Source organism: Metarhizium album (genome assembly GCF_000804445.1).
Source record: "Metarhizium album ARSEF 1941 chromosome Unknown scaffold_6, whole genome shotgun sequence".
Lineage (NCBI taxonomy): Eukaryota > Fungi > Ascomycota > Sordariomycetes > Hypocreales > Clavicipitaceae > Metarhizium > Metarhizium album.
Genome location: NW_024467580.1, coordinates 1,130,613 through 1,147,790, shown reverse-complemented (window position 1 = coordinate 1,147,790; position 17,178 = coordinate 1,130,613). Strand labels below are relative to the sequence as shown.

The 17,178-nt window shown below is 54.4% G+C and overlaps 7 protein-coding genes across 7 annotated transcripts; 3 read left to right on the top strand and 4 right to left on the bottom strand.

Annotated features, from left to right (window-relative positions):
* Positions 1 to 108: 108 nt before the first annotated feature.
* MAM_03442 (uncharacterized protein) lies at positions 109 to 1,345 on the bottom strand (the record flags this gene model as incomplete). Its single annotated transcript, XM_040822241.1, has 3 exons — positions 109 to 558; positions 606 to 928; positions 979 to 1,345. 3 exons carry the CDS (start codon positions 1,343 to 1,345, stop codon positions 109 to 111), a joined length of 1,140 nt encoding a protein of 379 aa, XP_040680046.1.
* Positions 1,346 to 2,878: 1,533 nt separating this feature from the next.
* On the bottom strand, positions 2,879 to 5,180 carry MAM_03441 (Peptidase M3A/M3B; the record flags this gene model as incomplete). The annotated part of the gene is made up of 6 exons (XM_040822240.1): positions 2,879 to 3,178; positions 3,316 to 3,602; positions 3,756 to 3,891; positions 3,956 to 4,360; positions 4,391 to 4,944; positions 5,015 to 5,180. 6 exons carry the CDS (start codon positions 5,178 to 5,180, stop codon positions 2,879 to 2,881), a joined length of 1,848 nt encoding a protein of 615 aa, XP_040680045.1.
* Positions 5,181 to 6,020: 840 nt separating this feature from the next.
* Positions 6,021 to 7,528, bottom strand: MAM_03440 (C6 finger domain-containing protein; the record flags this gene model as incomplete). Its single annotated transcript, XM_040822239.1, has 2 exons — positions 6,021 to 7,145; positions 7,364 to 7,528. 2 exons carry the CDS (start codon positions 7,526 to 7,528, stop codon positions 6,021 to 6,023), a joined length of 1,290 nt encoding a protein of 429 aa, XP_040680044.1.
* A 367-nt stretch (positions 7,529 to 7,895) lies between these two features.
* On the top strand, positions 7,896 to 8,814 carry MAM_03439 (uncharacterized protein; the record flags this gene model as incomplete). Its single annotated transcript, XM_040822238.1, has 3 exons — positions 7,896 to 7,951; positions 8,032 to 8,398; positions 8,455 to 8,814. 3 exons carry the CDS (start codon positions 7,896 to 7,898, stop codon positions 8,812 to 8,814), a joined length of 783 nt encoding a protein of 260 aa, XP_040680043.1.
* Positions 8,815 to 10,114: 1,300 nt separating this feature from the next.
* Positions 10,115 to 11,527, top strand: MAM_03438 (dihydroorotate reductase PyrE; the record flags this gene model as incomplete). The annotated part of the gene is made up of 1 exon (XM_040822237.1): positions 10,115 to 11,527. The coding sequence occupies one exon, from the start codon at positions 10,115 to 10,117 to the stop codon at positions 11,525 to 11,527; it is 1,413 nt and encodes a 470-aa protein (XP_040680042.1).
* A 342-nt stretch (positions 11,528 to 11,869) lies between these two features.
* On the top strand, positions 11,870 to 14,857 carry MAM_03437 (Glycosyl hydrolase 92; the record flags this gene model as incomplete). Its single annotated transcript, XM_040822236.1, has 2 exons — positions 11,870 to 11,987; positions 12,261 to 14,857. 2 exons carry the CDS (start codon positions 11,870 to 11,872, stop codon positions 14,855 to 14,857), a joined length of 2,715 nt encoding a protein of 904 aa, XP_040680041.1.
* Positions 14,858 to 15,390: 533 nt separating this feature from the next.
* Positions 15,391 to 16,545, bottom strand: MAM_03436 (glutamyl-tRNA(Gln) amidotransferase subunit A; the record flags this gene model as incomplete). The annotated part of the gene is made up of 3 exons (XM_040822235.1): positions 15,391 to 15,834; positions 15,911 to 16,224; positions 16,281 to 16,545. 3 exons carry the CDS (start codon positions 16,543 to 16,545, stop codon positions 15,391 to 15,393), a joined length of 1,023 nt encoding a protein of 340 aa, XP_040680040.1.
* Positions 16,546 to 17,178: the final 633 nt, after the last annotated feature.

The window sequence follows — 17,178 nt, the reverse complement described above, 5'->3', positions numbered from 1 at the left end:
TGCACCAAACATCTACGGTTGCTCTCAAAACTTTTAATCGTCATCGTGATGCAAACATAATAAATATTTTAAGCAGTGGTTCAAGGTAGCTCGACATCTACGCCCGCCTCACACCCATCCAGCCAGTCGTAGCTGCACCAATTTGTCGAGGGCGGTTGACCCATCTGCTCGTACAATCTCATCCTCTGCATCCTGAAGAATTCTCTCAATGTAGAGCCCCGCTGCTGAAAGATGAAGAATATGGGCGATAGCTCGGTGGATCGCAAGGAGGCGTGGAGATGGAGGATCGATTGTATGCTGTTCAGTAATAAAGAGAGTGCGCGTTTTGGGTAGCAATCCATTTAGTATCAAGTATGGAAGAAATGTATCGATCTTATAAGTATTCGCCAAATCCTCTACTGGTTCAAAAAATATCTTGAATTCGCCGAAAAACAAATGGAGATTGTGCGTGAGCGAAAGGGCATTACGTGGTCGGTCGATCTCCGGGCCTTCAATCAGATAGGCCACGTCGCTGTCGAACATATTAAGAATCTCAAGTGTCGCTATTCGGGATTTATCCTGCACCAGTTAACAAAATGAATCTTGCATGTAGGGAGGAAACATACAAGTTCCGAGCCTGGGTTACGCTGCGTCAAAGAATGTGGCAAAATATGAGCGACTTCAAGGGCCTCAAAAGTCTCCCCTAAGAGTGGGCTACCTTGGTCGTCAACAGCATCGCCACCGCATTCCTGCATGAGTTTCACGGCGTGTGTTGTGTCAAAGTTGCCTGAGATTACGCATCGATGCCTGTCGCGCACGAGACAGTCGCCGCGAAGGGTTTTCAATCGGCCTGATGTCCCTATGTAAGATCGCTCTCCAGTTCTCGTCCGTTGAACAGCTGAGCGATACGTGGGTGAGGGCTGAGGAGTTCCTCTGCTAGATGCCTTCACTAAAAACAATTTAGTGTAAAAGATAGTAATCTAAGGCAACTGGACTCACGAGGTAAGAAGAAGTTATCGATTAGAAAATCAGCAAACCCCTTGAGGCTATACCAAACATTTGCTTCTGTTTCTTTGCACGATAAGTCAACATCTCCTGACATTGACAAGCCGATCGAGTCAAAAAAGGAGCGCAGAACATTGTCTCGGGAGGCTTCTGTAATCGCATATTCGTATGTCAAGCGCACGAGCTTCGGTCGGTTATATGGACGATTTGTTGTAATATTTGTTTGGTTCTCGTAATACACGACGATCTTATAGAACAGAGTCTTTGCTTGAAGTCGCTCGATATCTTGTAAGGGAGTGCTAGACGAGAAATTGATGAATCCTTCGAGAGATGACTGGTGCCGAAGGAGTGGCATCGCCATCATGTAGAGGGCCAAGGTATGTGCCCCTTTGATTTGGGGCAGAAGAGAAAGCTTTGATCGTCAGTTTCACAGGCCACAAACGCCGGATAAGCACTTGACCAAGACGGGGGATCGCGGAGGGATTAAAGAATCGAGCGCCTCTGTAGAAGCAAAAAGTCGTGGATTCTGAGGCTGGTGGTCGCAAGCAATTGCTAGCTCTGATCACGTGATATGTCTCCACAGTTTCCTGACTTATTCACTTCTGCCCCAGTCGGCGTGGTTACTGTGATGGTGTGTGAATGTGAATTGCTCGGCGGGCGCAGGAATTTTTGCTCGGTGCGCAGAATTCCCCACCACGCCCCGATTTTAGTCTAGCGGACCTGCTGCCATGCGCTACGGTACATTCTTAGTACAAATGTATGGCAGCAAAATGCTCTTAGGTGCTTGTGTAATTTATACGAATATACGAATTTCTCAACAGCGCCGCGCCAGCTGGCTCTAAATCGCTTAAAACGCGATTTCTAGTGTTTTCGCTTAATGTATGCACTATTAGGCCGGATTTTTAAGTCACATTAATCGGCTGCAATAGCGTTAAGGGAATAAATTGCTTAATCTCTACTCCATAGAGAGCTCTATCTTCTAATTAGTCCCCTCTGCCTGTTATTTATATTATAATTCGATTGATGCAATGACGGCCGCAGCTGCTTCCAGCGGCGTTAATTCCTTGCACGGCATTGTAGAGGTCATTAAAGCTGCCATAGCCCGGCAAGGGCGGCGAATTTAAGGGCGGCGAATTTAAGGGCGGATTTGAGGGGCTGTGAGGGCCTTCGTCAGGCATTGCGATGTTGTTAAAGGAGGAAAAACGCTGCTGCCTATTGAAAAATTCGTACGGCTGCAGCGTTATTGAAAAATCCGTCGATTTTCAATGAAGCTTTTTAGAGTTGAGTAAAGCTGCCATACCTTTGTACCGAGAATGTACTACAGGGCATGGCAGCGGGGCTTGCCGCATAAAAAGTGGGGCGCGGTGGGGATCCTGCGCCCCGAGCAAAGAATTCCTGCGCCCCGAGTAATTCACCACAATTCAACTCATTCACACGTGTGAAGCTAATTGAGCTAATCGAGCTAATGGATATGTGTTGTCACGTGACACTCACATGACATGGAACATGTGACAGTTACACATCAGATCAATGGGTCAATCGACGTCAACCCACTTTTCTGCGCCTTTCTTGCCCCAGCAACGTCATGAAACGAGAAACGGGTTTTAAAGACGGCTTGATGGAGCAACTTTGATCGAAATCTTGCAGCACTCGGCATCCGCGACCTCCAACGGGCGTCTGGTAAGTTACCGTCGCACTTGATTCCCTTGAGCCTGTTATGGAAACATGGCGCATAACTTTGTCGCGCAGCAGCAACTGCGCCACCAGTGAGACAAACTCGTCGCGGCCCGTCTTACCTGCATGGGTAGCACTGGCCCTCGGGTCCCGTCATTGGTTGATATTTTTGGACGTGAGCATGCGTACAATAAATAGGCAGAATGCTAATCGCCATTTGTTACACCCTCCAAAACCTGTGTCTGCCAACGATGACCAAACACAAGTACGCTGTCTGAACGCCACAACGAGACGATTGATACCCAGTTGGGAGAGTCCAGCAGTCTCCAGAGCATTTTGCTCCAATGTCCCCCAAATAAGCATCCGAGTTAGGCTCACGACCTAGAAATGCAGTCACCATCCTCGTTTCATCCACACTGCCACCTTTGTCCAACACCACTTGACGATACCGAAGCCCGGCTTCTGGATTCGTTCTTATCTCGGAAGCACGTCTTCCACATCTTCTGCGGGGATACGGGTCCTAAAATAAAAGTCAGCAGCGTTCATTGCGAAACCTAGAAAACACGACACGTCAAGTATCACAGAGCGGTGACGTACGAAATGTAGGAGTAATAATCCGCTTCCTGCCCCCAAATGAAATGAGCCGTGGTGGAATACCCGTTGCCCAACCTCGCTCCATCGTCTGCACCCTGCAGCCCGGTTGCCTCTGTAATAGAGGACCTCCGGGTCGAGGACGCTCAGTCCGACCTGTCTCGCGGCCCATATTGCACTCTTGACATTCTTGGCCTCAGTCAACGCCAACACCATTTCACTCGGGATCTGCTTCTCCGGTTGCGTGATCGTGCAGGGACTCATCCGTTGCCAGCGCTGCCTGTATTCTTCCGGAAGATACGAATAATGGCAGCTCATGTGCTTCAGGGTCTCGAGGAGACAGCAGAAGAATTCTAGAAGCTGGCTCGGCGCTTCGCAAAATTCCCGTCGGCCACGCCACTCGTGGTACTTGGCATATCTGGTGCGGCCCATTCAATCATGCATTCCTACTTTTGCTCTAGCTTTCAAAACCTTGTTTCCGTTTTTTTATCTGAAGGGAGAGGTACCGTGACCCAGTTCGTGAAATATAGTTACGAAGTCGGAGTGGTGCAGCAACGCAGGAGTGTCTTTCGTCGGAAGCGTTACATTGCAGATCAGCGCAGTAGCACTAAGGATGTATTTTCCCTCTCGGTCGATATAGCTCTGCAAATAACGTCTTAGAATAACACGGCGACTCAATGCCAATAATTGCAAAGTTACCACTTACCGGCCGAATGTTAAAGTCCGCAGAGCCATTATACTTACCCTCTCTCGGATACAAATCCATGTATAGATGACCGGCAAACACTCCTCCCAGCTCCCTCACTTTGTACACCACGACATCTGGATGCCACACCTTGTCGTCTTTTGTATTTGAAACCTCCACAATCTTCAAATGCAATATTTTTTCAAAAATCTCCAGCATCCTGCCCAGCACAAAGACGGCGGGGAAATACTCCGCCACGAGCTCACTATTCACATTCCTGCCCTTCCACATCTGCGAATCGTAGCAAGCAAGGTCCCGGAAGCGCATTGGCTCACCATCGCCATGTAACGCCCGCAAAGCATCCATTTCTACCTTCACCAAGGGATTCAGCTTCGTCCCCATGGTCTTGAGGAGATCCATAACTACCTTGAGGGATTTCATCATTCGTTAACGCACAAGCTGGTTGTTGTACGAAGAGAATCCCAACAAACGGGCTCCTTCGTCCGGCAGGAGAACCCCTTCTCTCAAGTATTTTGCGTAGTTGGGATATATACATTCCTTGGCGGCCCAGATATCCTTCCGGGTTTGTTTATTGGTGCACTGCCGCATGATAACATTAGCATTCGTCCTGTGACGAAGAATTTTCCGTCTGCCCTGCTCGTCCGCTTCAAAACTCTCAAGCTTACTCTTCGACAAGCCCGCCAGTTCAGCGTCGGATTTGAAGACAACGCCAGGGTCGGTAGCGAGATTCGCCACAAACAAAGAGCGTAGTCCGCATCTGCGGTGTCTGATCTCTGAATAGCGTTTCATGTCAGCCTCTGGAAAGCTGAGGCCATTTTCGATACACTCGCTATGTAGATCTGCCAGGAGCCGAGTTGATTTTTCGTCAAGATCCGCGGGTTTTTGGTGGATGACAGCATTGATCAAGAGGAACAACTCTTTGGTGTCGTAGATGAATTCCCAGGCTTCCTGGGCACTCTTGGGTGCTTTTGCGGCCGCCGTTCTGATGTCTGCCGAGGGGAATACGGAATCGAGAATATGCAATTGCCCGCATTTCGTAGCGTTGGTTCTCGACTTGACCGACGGGGATGATGACATTCGCAAAGATTGCTTCTCCAGGCTCAATGGAAGAAGTACTCTCGCGAACAGCAGTTTCGGCCAGTTCCAAGATGTAGGCTGCTTTGCCGGACATTTCCTCTGGCGTGAGGTTGAATCTGGGTGGCGGGAGAATGTTTTCAAAAGCCATAATGAAGGGAAGGGAAACCTGGTTTGTTTTTGTAGGAGATGAGGGAAATGTGTCTTGTTTTACTGGTGCTTTGCGTTGCCGACTTGACCTGTAAAAAAAGACAACCGAACAAACAGCCTTATATAGGTACTCAGCTGAACGCGGCACGATCACAGAGGCGATAACATGTTGTAACAGCATTACCAGCCTATAATTCATCAACTCGAATCTCTATGAGCGATTTATCGTCGACGATTGTGTGGTTTGCAGTTCCTGCCGCTTCGTCACGCGTTTCCGTTGTTCACGAGGTCATTTTTCATACAAAACCCCCCGCGGGACCCCTGGTAAGTGGAACAACGCCAGCAGGAACGACGCGGACATATCTATCGATCGTACCAATCGGGAGGGTCGGGAGGATCGCAGCTGAGCCCTTGAGGCTCAGGGCTGTCAAGGTAGTATCTTCCGCCTTCTCCGACATGCATAGACGGCATAGGAGCCAAAACCCCTTTTGTGTGTGGCGTTCGCCGGCGTAATATGAGCTCCTTGGATGCGGATTGCGTGCGAAGAATTCTCGAATTACGTTGTCCTGATGCAAAAGTTCTTGGCAAATTCCGTTCACTTGGAATAGAGATTTGGTTCGCATCTCATCGAACCATGTGGATGCGAGTTTATGGTCGTGGCATCAGACAGAGAGCCAAAGGCATGATCATAACCGCCAGCCTTTAGCCAGCTGTGACCCGCTGACAATCTTTGCGCCGCCAGCGGCGTTTGCCCAACCTCGTGCAAATTAAGAAATAGAGCTGTTCGGCCAGCAGGAAACCCTTGGCTCGGCATGGAGTACGCGGGACACCGCTGATCGTCTCAGCCAAGTGGAGGGATCTCGCCCGTTTCGACAACTCTTAACGGCCAATTCAACAGTGCTCGCCAATGGCCAGTGAAATGGGCCGCCATTTCTCGTACTTCATGAGCCCCTGCTTCTCCGATCCACCATCTGTCCTTATGTAGAGCCAAAAGAGCAAAATAATACGCCAGAAAGACGGTTGCGCGAGGTTGCCCTTCCTGAACCAATTCTATAAACCTTCCCTTTACTAACATGGGAAATATAATGAGCCGTCGGAGGCCGTCGTGTCTATCCCCAGCTCGTGCCGTTTCAATCGCCCCGCCCAAATAGCTAAGTGTAGATTCAAACGCATCTTGGGACTCGGGGTCCCAAGGCTCCGTCGCATCGCGAATGTCGTCTCTTCGTAGTAATAATTCTAATCCACGTCTCTGAGCCGGATCAAATCGCATTTGCTCGTTGGATACGAGAGGTGAGAAACCGACCATCATGGCGGCGACAGACTTTTCCTTGCCTCCGGGCAGGTCAAATGCTGTGGCCACTATGGCCTTTGTACTCGCATTCATCATCAACCACTCGACTGGCGGGGTATATGGCTGGCGCGCGCGATCCTGTAGCAAGATGAAGGAGCAGCATCGGAGGAGAGTCGAGGTCAAACATATTGCGTCCGCGGTCTCTGGGTTTATGTTGGTAATGGCTAGGTTATGCTCGCGCAGACCCATGGAGAGGTACTTTCGATGAGCGTCACGACTGACGAGACCCATGAGGTCACCAACAACCTTGCAATGCAAAGCAGCAAGCGAGTACATGCAATACAACAAAGCGTCCGAGGTGAGGGCCAGCCTTGGGACCATGTTCACATACAGCCCCTTGGCCTTGTCGTCAATGGCAATGGTGGCGCCGGTCGAAGTTGCATATTGATACATTAACCTTGTTTCCAGAATGCGGCGCTCTCGTGATTCTGGAGGATCAGATAGATGTGAGTTCTCGATATTGCGGGCAATGGCGGCGGCAACGCGAGCCTCCGCGGACTCGGGGCGAAAAGGAGCAGGAGAAATAACTGGTGTGGTCAGGGGCGGCACGCGATCATAGATGCACTCTGACCGATGCCGCTTGCAATTATCACAGACTGGTTTCTGCTCATTGCACTACAGAGGGAGAGAGTGACGGTCAGCTTGTGGTGAATGAAAACAACTACGTGCTTGGGTAGAAAGAGACGGGGAGACGGAGAGACGGGCAGACGGAGAGAAAACCATGCACGAGCAAGCCCTTCCTTGCCTTGACAACGGGCACGGCGTGCTGCACAAGAATTTGATTCAAGGGGGAAATAAAAAAAAGAAAAAAATTTTCACGAGGCAAAACTTACCTTGACGCGTCTTGTCCGGCATCGCTTACAGCCATACCTCGACTTTTTGTGGCTCACCTTGACACCACGATGCGACCCGCCAGATCGCAAGCCTAGAGTATACTGGCTGAACATGCTTGTGTCGACGGTCTCGGTATCGTCCACCCCGGGCGTTTCGAGGTCCATACGAGGGCACGCTCAACGAGTCGGCAAGGGAGTCATCATATGATTCCATTGGACGCCAGCACGAGACATACGGCGAACAAGTGGCTAGATATGCCTCTGATTTCGACAGTGACAGTGACGGGCCAGCAAACGCAAGCACGGAGGCTCAAGACTCAAGAGCCAGGTAGTTGAGGAGTTGGGAGGCCGGAATGGTACGTCGGAAATACGGAGGAGTCATTAATAATTGATGGAGTCAAGTCGAGACTGGTGTCAATCAACTGGTGGAAGTCGGACTGCATCCCTCCTGCCTGCTGGAGCACCAGACAGAGCAGACAAGTACGGAGTAGGTAGGAAGCTCCATTACCCCAGCAACTCGGTGGCCGTCCACATGACGCTCGGCTTCGGCGAGACGTTCGTCTACCTCAATCTCCTGTACTACGTGAGGTAAGAATCCCCTTCCCACAGCGGTAGCGGTCGACGGGGCTCCCAACTTGCCGCCGCCGCCCCTGCTTACGCCTTGTCAGCACCCTCATGCTTCACCGCGAGTACTTCCCCTTCCTGCCGACCCCGGAGTCGGAGCCACGGGGTCCAGTCGACCAGCCCATGCTGGGGGCGCCCGCCCCCGAGGGCTGGTGGGACGACAGCTCCCGACTCCTCTTCGGCGCGGCAGAGCACATCGCCGCCATTCTACACGAGGCCTCCGAGTGTGGCGTGCATCTCATGACGCCCTTTGCCGGGTTCTGCGCATTCTCAGCCGGCTACCTCAACCTCTACGTGGCGAAATACCCCCGAATGAACCTGGGCCGCAGCCCGCGAGCAAGCGACTGTCTCAAAATGTGTCTCGACTACCTGGAAAAGTTTCGACTTGTCTGGAAAATCGCCGACGGATGGGTAAGCCGCCCGCAAGCATGACACGACCGTGGCCACCGTTGCGCTAACATTGAGAGGGCGGCACGCGCAAGATCAAAACGATACACCATGCATCCGTGCTCTACGAGCGAGCAACCGAGGACCGGACACGATACCAGGGGCGCACACGAGCAGACTTTGATACTCTACACCAGTCTGTCCACGAGTTCCGTGTCGTGGATAGATCCGACGCGCATACTCGGGAGATTCGGGGCGCGGAGCGGCCCTCGGCGCAGGCGACTTGGCCGGTTCAAGGGCACGAGCACGAGCACGAGCACGAGCACGAGCTCGACACTAATACCTTGTTGAACCAGCTTTTCGCGGAAGTCAGCAATAACCTCGACGAGCAGGGGGCCTGGTCTCAATGGTGGCCGGCGATTGATCAGGTGGATCTTTAATGAGCTGCGTAATTACATCCGGGGTTTTTTTTTTCGTTGAAGCTTCCAATGAATGAGTGACGACCTTTGATTTTTTTGATTTTTTTTTTAAAAAGGGCTGTAATATCTGGTTTTCTATACATGTCCTATTTTTATTTCCCGGTCTAGAAAAACAGTCAACAGATAATGCACCTCTTCATATGGCTCCCCTCCCGTCACCGCCAACAAATGCATACCTGTCGCGTCAACCATTCGCCGTTTCTCCTTCCAATCACGCCTTTGCAAAGACCTTTCTCGAGTTCATCAGGCGAACAGCAAGCATAAAGAGCATGCCGACAAAAGGCGCCACAACCACGCCAAGAGGACGTTTTTTGAAGCAGCTAAAAAGGCACGTAAATGGCGTCTGGATTCTGTACTAGATCTACTAGAAATTTGGGACGAGAAGGGTGTACATTATAGGCGAAGAGGTTAATAGCGTTATTAGGTTGAAAATTGGCCCGCCTTGGTGTCCGGCCCGCCTTGCTGTCGAGCACCACCTTTGGTGGTGAGGGCTTTTGCTAGCCGAACCACATAAAGTGGGGCGGGCACGATTACCAGACCCGACTGGCTGCTCAGGTTGAGCCCGCGACGGAAAGTCGACCCGCGAATGTACCCGAGTACGGAACCAGCGCTCGAGTCGAAAGGGACTGGCGCTCAAGCGCTGTCAAGTTCGTTTATTTTCCAGAGTCCGGAGGAGTGCCTTGGCTACTTCTTAAGGTGAGTACTCAGTAGGTACTTGTTACGCTTCTGATCCTCTGCATCTGCAACATTACACTGCAGCGCAGCATGTTGGTACGCGAATTTTCACCCTTTCCGGCCGCACAAGATGCGAAATTCCTGCTGGGCTTGTGCAATCAAGGTTTCAAGATACATACGTAGCTACCTGGGCACTTGGGTATGGAGTGCTCTCACGGCGACTGGGAGGTACCTCGGATACCTAAAGTACGTACCTAGGTACTTAAGTAAGAGGTAGGTACACACAATCACTTGGCACCAGAAAAGACGACGACGTCCCATGGATGGCCTGCAAGCCCAGCAACTTGCGAAACCTACGTACTTGATCCAGCCAATACTTGTGCGGCCATAGCACCAGACCGCTGCCTAGTGCCCCCCCCGGGCCCCCGGGCCCCCAGTGCCCTGCTACGAAATCGCTTCGCTCAGGGATCAGACCAATGCCCACGAAACCGGATCTGTCAATATTCCTCTTCTCGCCACGTCTCGCCCAGACGGTACCGACGTCAATCAATTGAGAGGCTCTTGCGGCCTCGAGCCTCGTCACATCATGTCGTCGTCAGCTGCTCGCCCGCGTCTAGCCGCAAGAGCCATCCGCTCCGGCCCAGCCTCCCACCTCCGCGCCGAATCTTTCCGCATCTCCATGCCCGCATCACGGCGACGGGCCTCTTCCTCGACCAGCGCATCCGTCCAAGCTGGACGCGCACGAGCCGTTCTGTACGGAGGCGCTCTTGCGGCCGCTCTCTGCGTCGGATACCTCTACGCGACCGACACGCGAGCATTCCCTCACAGATACCTTGTCCCGCCCGCGCTGCGAGCCTTGTTCGCCGACGCCGAAGAGGCACATCACGCGGGTACCTTGGCATTGAAGACTCTGTATCGACTCGGGCTTCATCCGCGCGAGCGAGGGAACTCGCTGCGCATCCCCGAACTCTCAACATCTGTATTCGATGTCCAGTTGAGCAATCCCATCGGAATTTCCGCCGGCCTAGACAAGGACGGCGAGATCCCAGATGTCCTCTTCGCCCTGGGCGCCGGCGTCGTCGAGATTGGAGGCATCACGCCGCTTCCCCAGACGGGCAACCCCAAGCCTCGTGTCTTCAGGATCCCCGCCACCGACGGCATGGTGAATCGCTACGGGTTGAATTCTCGAGGCGCCGACGACGTGGCCAGACGGCTGCGAGACCGTCTTCGGCGATTTGCACGGTCGCTGGGTGTCACGGAGCGGGAGGTGCTGGATGGGGCCGCCGCCGTGCCCCCGGGCAGTTTGCAACCGGGCAAACTCCTCGCCGTCCAGATTGCCAAGAACAAGGAGACGGACGGGCGGGACGAAAAGGCCGTCGCCGATGATTATGTATACTGCGTCCGAAGACTAGCTCGCTACGCAGACGTTTTGGTCGTCAACGTAAGCAGTCCCAACACCCCCGGTCTTCGGGACCTGCAGGCCGCCGAGCCCCTGACGAGGCTCCTCTCGGCCGTCGTGGACGAGGCCGCCAAGACGGACAGAAAGTCGCGGCCCAAGGTCATGGTCAAGGTGTCGCCCGACGAAGACGGCGACACGCAAGTGGAGGGTATTGTCGAGGCCGTGCGGAGGAGCGGTGTCGACGGCGTCATTGTTGGAAACACCACCAATAGGCGCACTGGCCTGGTCCCCCCGGGAGTCAAGCTCACCAACGACGAACGCAGGGCGTTGATGGAGACGGGTGGCTATTCCGGCCCAGCCATGTTCGACCGCACGTTGGACCTGGTCGGCCGGTACCGAAGGATGCTTGACGCACAGCCCGCAGACTCGGGTGACCAGAAGATTGTCTTTGCCACCGGTGGCGTCACCAACGGCGAGCAGGCCCTGAAGATGCTGAATGCCGGCGCGAGCGTAGCCATGGTGTACACGGGCATGGTGTATGGTGGCGCCGGCACCATCACGAGAATCAAGAGCGAAATGAAGAGCCAGCTGAAAGGCTGAGATGCCAAAAACAGGGGAGGAAACGCATCAATGAGTGACCGGTCTAGAGAGGCACAGGCGGGTGGCTTGCCCAAGCAAGACGTGACAGAAGAGACATTGCTTCTCTGTGATGGCCCCTTGTGTGCCTGCCGTCTTTCAGCTCACCACCTATCATGAGCCATATTTGTCCATGTAGAATAGAACCATGCTTCAAGAAGCCGAATTCGAAGGTACAAGATCACAGACCAGATTGTGCCGCACTGGTGACTGGCGCGGGTCCTGACGCGGCTGGGATCATTTCAAGGGTTTATGGGATAGCCCGCTTGCCTATGCCGTTCAGCCGCGGAATGGAGGCAAACAACGATGACCATAGCCATGAAGGTCCGCTTTGCACACGAGAAGTATGTCATGCGAATCGACAAGACTGCGCCAAATGCTCGTATCTGGACATCGACGCCGACACGTCACACAGCAACACTGTGTGCGTGGAGTGTCTTGGAGCCCCAAAACGTCGGATGGTATTCCAATCAGCTCTTCGTTGCCCGTTCAAAGCCGTCGATCGGCACGAGCTGGATATCTCGGTCGTAGAATTACGGTCCATGCCGAAGTCGGCCGAGGAGCCAGCCGGGGAGGCGGGGAAAAAAACGATCATCACATCACCATTTGGCGGGAGGGGGTCGGTTGGTGGGACAAGAGTCACAAGACACGAATGAAACGTCTTTTTTCCACATACATGGTTTGCGTTTGCGAACAGGCCACTCGCCTCGCCATATCCGAATGCCGTCTCCCAACAGCATGTGCCGGGCAGCGGCACTGGCGGCCTCGTCCATGGCCGCGGCCAGCGCAAACATGGACACGGAGTCGGCGTCCTTTCACGACGGAGCGGGCGTCTTGAAATTCGTCAATCCCCTCATCGGCACGCGTGGCTTCGTGCCCGACAGCAACGGAGGCATGATTCCCAGCGTGTGTCCCCCCTTCGGCATGACAAGATGGACGCCCCAGACACGCGAGAACTACATCTCGCAAGTGCCGTACTCGGATCTCGACAGGCGCGTGCATGGCTTCCAGGCAACCCACCAGCCGGCAATCTGGATGGGCGAGCAAGGCCAGATGGCGCTGGCTCCGGGACTGCTGCGTGCCGTCGGTGGTGTTCGCACGCAGTTCCATAAACGGGGGCTTTCGTTTCGAAAGTCTGACGAGACGAGCACTCCGTACGTCTATCAGGTCCTGCTGGACGCCGACTCCGTGGGGGACTTCAACTACAATCTGACAGAGCAGTGGGCTCACGAGGAGTACGGCGACGCCTGTCCTCCGTGTCCTGGCGGCGGCGGCACCGTCCCAGACAGCGTGAGGGAGGGCTCCAATGGACGGGCGAGGAAGCGAGCTTCTACGAGACGGTCTGATGCGTCTGAGGGGGGCGCCGCCGCCGATGAGTCTGGTTCAGATTCGTCCCATGCGGAGCTCGGCGAGTACGAGCACTCCATCAAAGTAGCCATGTCTGCGACATCTCACGTCGGGCACATCCGGTTCGACTTCCAACACAGGTCGGGCTCGAAATTCCGCCCTCAGCCATATGTAGCTGTGCAGGCTACGCGCCTCAACTGGACTGGCCATGTGGAAATCGACCCCCAGAGGCGCGAAGTTTCAGGGAGCAACACGCAGAGGCAAGAATATGCCATCGGGCCCTACCAGCCCAAGAACTTCAGCGCATTCTTCGTTTCCCGATTCTCGGCGCCGTTCGAGTCTTACGGCACTTCCCAGGGGAGCAAGACGGAAAGGGGAGTCAAGGGGCTTCGGGGCAAGGATGTCGGCGCATATGTCGTGTTTGACAAGGCGCAGCAGAGGGTCGAAGTCCGAACGGCAGTATCCTTCGTCAGCGTCGAGCAAGCGCGCAGGAACCTCGACGTCGAGATTCCCGACGGGCGTCCCTTGGAGTCGACGGTGGAGCAGACCAAGCAAGCCTGGCTGGAGAAGCTGGGCCGGATCACGATAGACGGCGCCAACAAGACGGACTTGGAGCACGACCAGCAAGCAATCTTCTACACGGCGCTGTTCCATGCGCTCCAGTACCCCAACGACTACTCGGAGCCCATGGGCCACACGGACCCGAGCAGGCGGTGCTTCTACAGCGGCTATACTGACAGCGTACACGGAGACAACGATTCGTACTATCAGTCGTGGTCCATCTGGGACACGTACAGGGCGGAGCATGCCCTCCTCACGCTCTTGGCTCCGGAGCGCGTGAACTCCATGATGCGCTCGCTCCTCCGCATCTTCGACTGGTCCGGCCGCCTACCGATATGGGCAAACATGGTTGAGACAAACACCATGATTGCCACCAACGCGGATGCCGTCATCGCAAACGCTCTCGCCCGCGGCTTCAACGACTTCGACATCCAGAAAGCCTGGAAGGCCGTCCACACGGACGCCTACGTCCCGCCGGAGCGAGACACCGAGCTCTTGTATTTCGAGAGGGAGCCCAACACGCCGCACGAAGCCAGGGCCGGCCTCACGAGCTACCTCCAACACGGCTGGGTCGACAACGACAGATGGGCCGAGGCGGCCAGCCGCACTCTTGACTATGCCTTTGATGATTTTGCTGCCGCCGTCGTGGCCACCCACGCGGGCGACCATGCTTCCGCAGAGGAACTCGTGGCTCGAAGCCGCAACTACGTCAACATCTGGAACAATCAGACGCAATTCATGCAGACGCGCAACGCCAACGGGACTTTTGCAAGGGACGACTGGGGCTGGACAGAAGGCGACAAGTGGGTGTATACGTTTGATGTCATGCACGACGCGGGCGGTTTGGCGTCCCTGTTCAGGGGCGGCAAGGAGGGCATGAAGGCCAGGCTGGACCAGCACTTCTCCGAGGGCCGCAACATGCACAGCAACGAGCCCTCTCACCATGTGCCGTATTTGTATTCGGCCATTGGATACCCCATGGACTCTGCTGACAAAGTCCGCGACATTGCGTGGACGGAATACAACAACACCGCTGCGGGACTCTGTGGGAATGAGGATCTGGGGCAAATGAGCGCGTGGTACGTCTTTTCGGCTCTGGGATTCTATCCCCTGAATCCTGCGACCGACGAGTATGTCATAGGGACCCCCTTCTTCGACAAAGTCGAGATTCGACTCCCTACAACGTCGGGGACAGACGGCCATACTCTTGTCATATCTGCGCCGGGCGCAGGTACCCAAGGCAAAGCCTATATCAAGGGCGTAAAGGTGGACGGCAAGTCGGTTCACGAGCCGCTTTTGAAACACGCAAACATTGTGAATGCAAAAAAGATCGAGTTCATCATGAGCTCTGAACCAACCGCTTGGGGCAGCAGGGGAACCGTGTAGCGTTGCGATCCTGCAACTACCAGCTGAAGTCATGTACATAACATGTCGTGCATGGCGTTCAGAGCCGCCATCGCCGATTGAACACTTGCCCAACAAGCTTCCCGCCTCGCAAAACCTGCATGTCGTTGTACCGCGCACCGACGACCTGTAGGCCGATGGGGAGGCCACATCTGCCGAAGAAACCAGGGACATTCATGGCCGGTGCGTGGAGAATAGTCCACATCTCGCAGAAGACCTAATCATGTTAGCTACATATATGATACACACATGATATCTGTATGCAAGAGGGGGCTGGAAGGAGACATGCCGCGGTACCGGTGCACTCAAGGCCCTCTGGCGCTTCATCGATTGCGCTCGGTGTGATTATAATGTCGTACTGGCTTGCAATTTGATCCCAGTCTCTGCGCAGGCGAGAGATGCCGTCGAGAGCCTCGAGGAGTCTCTTTCGGCTGCAGGAATTTGGGGACTCCACAAGGGCGACGATGTCCACGTGTAACTTGGTCTTGTCTTCAAGGTATCCTACACAGAGCTTGTCAGCACTTGCAGCCAAGAGCTTTGGAGTAGGTAGCCCGAGTTTCCCAAGTCCTGACAGGTCCCGGCAGGTTTGACACACTTGGCAAAAACGCAGCCCTTGTCTCCTCCGTAACAACAGTCTTTCTCCATTCGAGGCAATTCTCGAAACTATCGGGCAGTTCAACATGTTCGATCGTAGCCCCGTTCTCCGCCAGTAATGTCTGGGCTAGATTCCATGCCGCCCAGGTCCCAGGTTCGGCATTCGGCCAAACATGAGTCTTGATGAAGGCAATTCTCGCATCGTTGACCGAGAGGGGCGGCGCGGGCTCGGCAAGTAGTGAGTCCAAGCGGAACAAGTGTGCTAGTAGCTCAAGATCGTCGACGTTTCGGGCATAAAACCCTGGTGTGTCTGCTGAGACTGAGACTCTGCACATTCCCTCGGTGGAAATGGTACTCCAAGTCGCCTGCTCTGTGTTAGTGGAGGACAGAGAAGGATGGCAGCAGCACCTGTAGGCGAAAGGAGGGTGCGTATAACGTTACTTTGAAACCATAAACGCCGTTGTACGACGCCGGTTGCACGATGCTCCCCCCGGTCTGACTGCCGAGTGACAGCGGTGCCTGGAAGTCTGCCACGGCGGCCGCTGATCCTGACGAGGAACCACCGGGCGTACGCTTAGCATTGTGCGGGTTGGCGCATCGACCGCCCTCTGTCATGGATGCAAACTCCGTGGTCGCCGTCTTTCCAAAAATGATGGCTCCCGCTGAGCGTAGAAGGCCAACGCAAGCCGAGTCGGCAGCGGCGTTTCCATCTTGGGCATGTAGACGCGAATAGTACCTGGTTGGCATGTCTGAGTCTAGAGTCAGCATGTAAATCGCGCCCTCGAGTCCGGAGACGTCGTCAGACAAGTACCTCGGGTGAGAAAAATGTCCTTGATGCCGACTGCGAGACCATGCAACGGCCCTCTCCTCTCCGCAGGTAGCTCGTCCAGCTTCTTCGCCTGGTCCAGGACGGCATTCTCGTCAAGGAATACCCAGGCTCCGACCTGCGGGTCACGGTCACGTACTCGTTCAAGGAGCGCCTTGACATAGTCCAGTGCGGAGAGCTGGTTCGTACGTATCCGCTCGGCTGCCTGCGTGGCGGATAGCTTATACAGCTCTGTATGGGACACTGCCATTGCTGCCGGGGTGACTTCCCAGGTTCGTGTGTGAGATTTCAAATTCAAGTAAAAGAAAAGAAGAGAAGAGAAGACGGCGTCTCTAAACCTTTGATGCTCGTACAAAGTCAAAGTCGGACCGTCACGGAGCTTGGGTTTCTGATGTCAACCTGAAGGCTGGATCCGAATGATGTTGTCTCCTTCCAACCAGAAAAGGACGGTGAGTAGAGGGATTGCCGGGGCAGGCAACACTGCATTGGCATTCGACGGAATCACAAAGAAAGGCTTGCGGGAATCGGCGACACCCACATGTTCATGGTGCGTGGTGTTCTTTTGACGGAGTGGATGGAGGGGTGCGTACGTCTGCCAAGGGGTGGCAGGGCCGTTCAACTGTCGCACGGCACGGCATGCCACACACTTGAGTAGGCATTTGGCCAAGCCATGGAGAATCAGGGGACCTTTGTCTCGGAGGCCGGGGAAGCTGGCGGGCAGGAACCTGGAGAGATGGATTGTGCGTATCACGGAGCGCGGAGACTCGAGAGCAGGACGAAGAGGCCCCGACCGAGACATGTTGCCACTGACAATCTGACAATATAACGTTATACCGTAGTTGACTGCATTCTGCTGTTCTGCACATCCCAAACGCCACTACCT